Source organism: Myotis brandtii, unplaced genomic scaffold, assembly GCF_000412655.1.
Source record: "Myotis brandtii unplaced genomic scaffold, ASM41265v1 scaffold248, whole genome shotgun sequence".
NCBI classification, from domain to species: Eukaryota; Metazoa; Chordata; class Mammalia; order Chiroptera; family Vespertilionidae; genus Myotis; species Myotis brandtii.
In genome coordinates, this window is record NW_005359397.1 from 2,549,661 (window position 1) to 2,551,628 (window position 1,968).

Here is a 1,968-nt window from a genome sequence, read left to right on the forward strand (position 1 = left end):
GCGTCTCCAGCTCCTCCTGTCCTTTCCGTGGGCCCCGCCGCCGCCATGGCCACCCTGCTCCGCAGCAAGCTGTCCAACGTGGCCACGACCGTGTCCAACAAGTCTCAGGCCAAGGTGAGTGGCATGTTCGCCAGGATGGGTTTTCAGGCGGCCACGGACGAAGAGGCGGTGGGATTCGCGCACTGCGATGACCTAGACTTTGAGCACCGCCAGGGTCTGCAGATGGACATCCTGAAAACCGAGGGCGAGCCCTGCGGGGACGAGGGCGCCGAACCGCCCGTCGAGGGAGACATCCATTACCAGCGCGGCGACGGCGCGCCCCTGCCGCCCTCGGGCTCCAAGGACCAGGCCGTGGGGGCTGGTGGCGAGTTCGGGGGCCACGACAAGCCCAAGATCACGGCGTGGGAAGCGGGCTGGAACGTGACCAACGCTATCCAGGTGAGCGCGGGATTCCCAGCTCTGCCTCCCCTCCCCCACTCAAGCACTGAGTGCCAGGCTTTATCCCCGCCGAGTCCCCTGGAGACCTGGGCCGCAAGAAGCCCTCTAGTACCAGGGATCTCCCCTCCTCCCATCCCTCCCAGCCCCCAGGAGGAATCAACGCCCGAAGGCAGCGTGTCGCTCCCTGAGCCGCACCACGTCCGGCGGGCCCCGCTGCAGCACAGCTAGACTGAGGTTAGGTCAGAGACACCTGCCCTCAAACCCCGCAAAAGGGAGGGAAACAGAAGGAGGGTGAGCAGGGAGGGGTGAGGGAGAAAGAAAATCAGGATTGGAGGAAACGGCGTCGCGTGGGACTCCGGAATGGATTCACAGCTCCATTTTGGGGAGGAAAGGAGAGGGAAAATTTGCTGAGTTGGGAGTCTCCTCCCTCGACACGCACGCATATACACGCGCGTATATAGGCAGGCACACATGCCCACAGCCATCTTCCCCGGGAGCAAACGCCGGGCACAGGTGCACACGACATGCATCTATGGATAGACCACAAGATTATCCTCAAACGTACCTTCCTGATCCCTACAATCCAACACACAGAAACACATATCTGTACATACATAAACCCACATAAACCCACAAGCACACGCATAAACCCATTTGAACATATCACACACGCACATATGCACAGATGCATGCAGACAGTAACCAGCCCGCTCTCAGCTGGACATACAGGTGGACACACGCTCCTACGGTCCGTGGACCCTCAGCTTGGCCTGTGCACAGAGTCTCCCCTCTCGCTCGAAATCCCGGCTGCAACGCAGAGAGGAGACCAGCTCCTCCGCGCGTGACCGGAGCGAAGCAGCTTCTAAATGCTCTGAACAGCCCGCACCCGTTCACCCCTACTTTCCACACCCCTCCCCGCCACTCCCCACCAGGCGGCGCCAGTCTCCTCCGCCGGGAGCGGGTTTGAAGTCAGCACCTTTACGCAGGGAGCTGACGGGGGCGGTCAGGCCGCGGTTCTTGGGGCCAAAGAGGCCTAAGCCCCAGGCGCACTCGGGCCCGGTGGTTTGCCTTCCCCCACGGCGTCCCCGAAGGGCACGGTCCTTGGGGCGCAGAACGTGGGTTTCCCGGGAACGGGAGGCCGCGGCGAGGTTGCCTGAGGACCCGGGCTCTCCGGGGCTTCGTGGGGCCCTGCGCACTAAGTGGCCGGTCCCGAAGAACCGGGCTCTGGGGGGAGAGGGGGGCTGCTCCCGCATCCAGGGCCGTCTGCGCCTTCGCTGGGGCGTCTTTGAAGGCCGCGTTCCAAGGGCCCGGAAGAAAGGCCAGGGCGGGAGGTGGGAGGCCCGCGGACCTCGGGAACCCAGGGTTTCGTTAGCTTTCTTCCCCATATGGATTCTAAATCCTCCTTCCACAGCTCTACCAGCCCGGTCCCACTGCTTCTAGTTGTACATTCCCGCTTGATCTAGCCTCGCACACACCACTCATCCTGCTTGCCTCTACTCTTCCACGTAATCCCCTTCTTAGGGCCGGGCC

The 1,968-nt window shown here is 62.9% G+C and overlaps 1 protein-coding gene across 1 annotated transcript in view; it reads left to right on the plus strand.

Annotated features, from left to right (window-relative positions):
* The first annotated feature begins 6 nt into the window (after positions 1 to 6).
* SLC32A1 (solute carrier family 32 (GABA vesicular transporter), member 1) overlaps positions 7 to 1,968 on the plus strand; it is a 3,906-nt gene continuing 1,944 nt past the window's right edge. Inside the window, exon 1 of the mRNA XM_005867314.1 lies at positions 7 to 438. Coding sequence (XP_005867376.1) covers positions 46 to 438 — 393 coding nt within the window. The 5' untranslated portion in view covers positions 7 to 45. The remainder of the gene's footprint in view (positions 439 to 1,968) is intronic.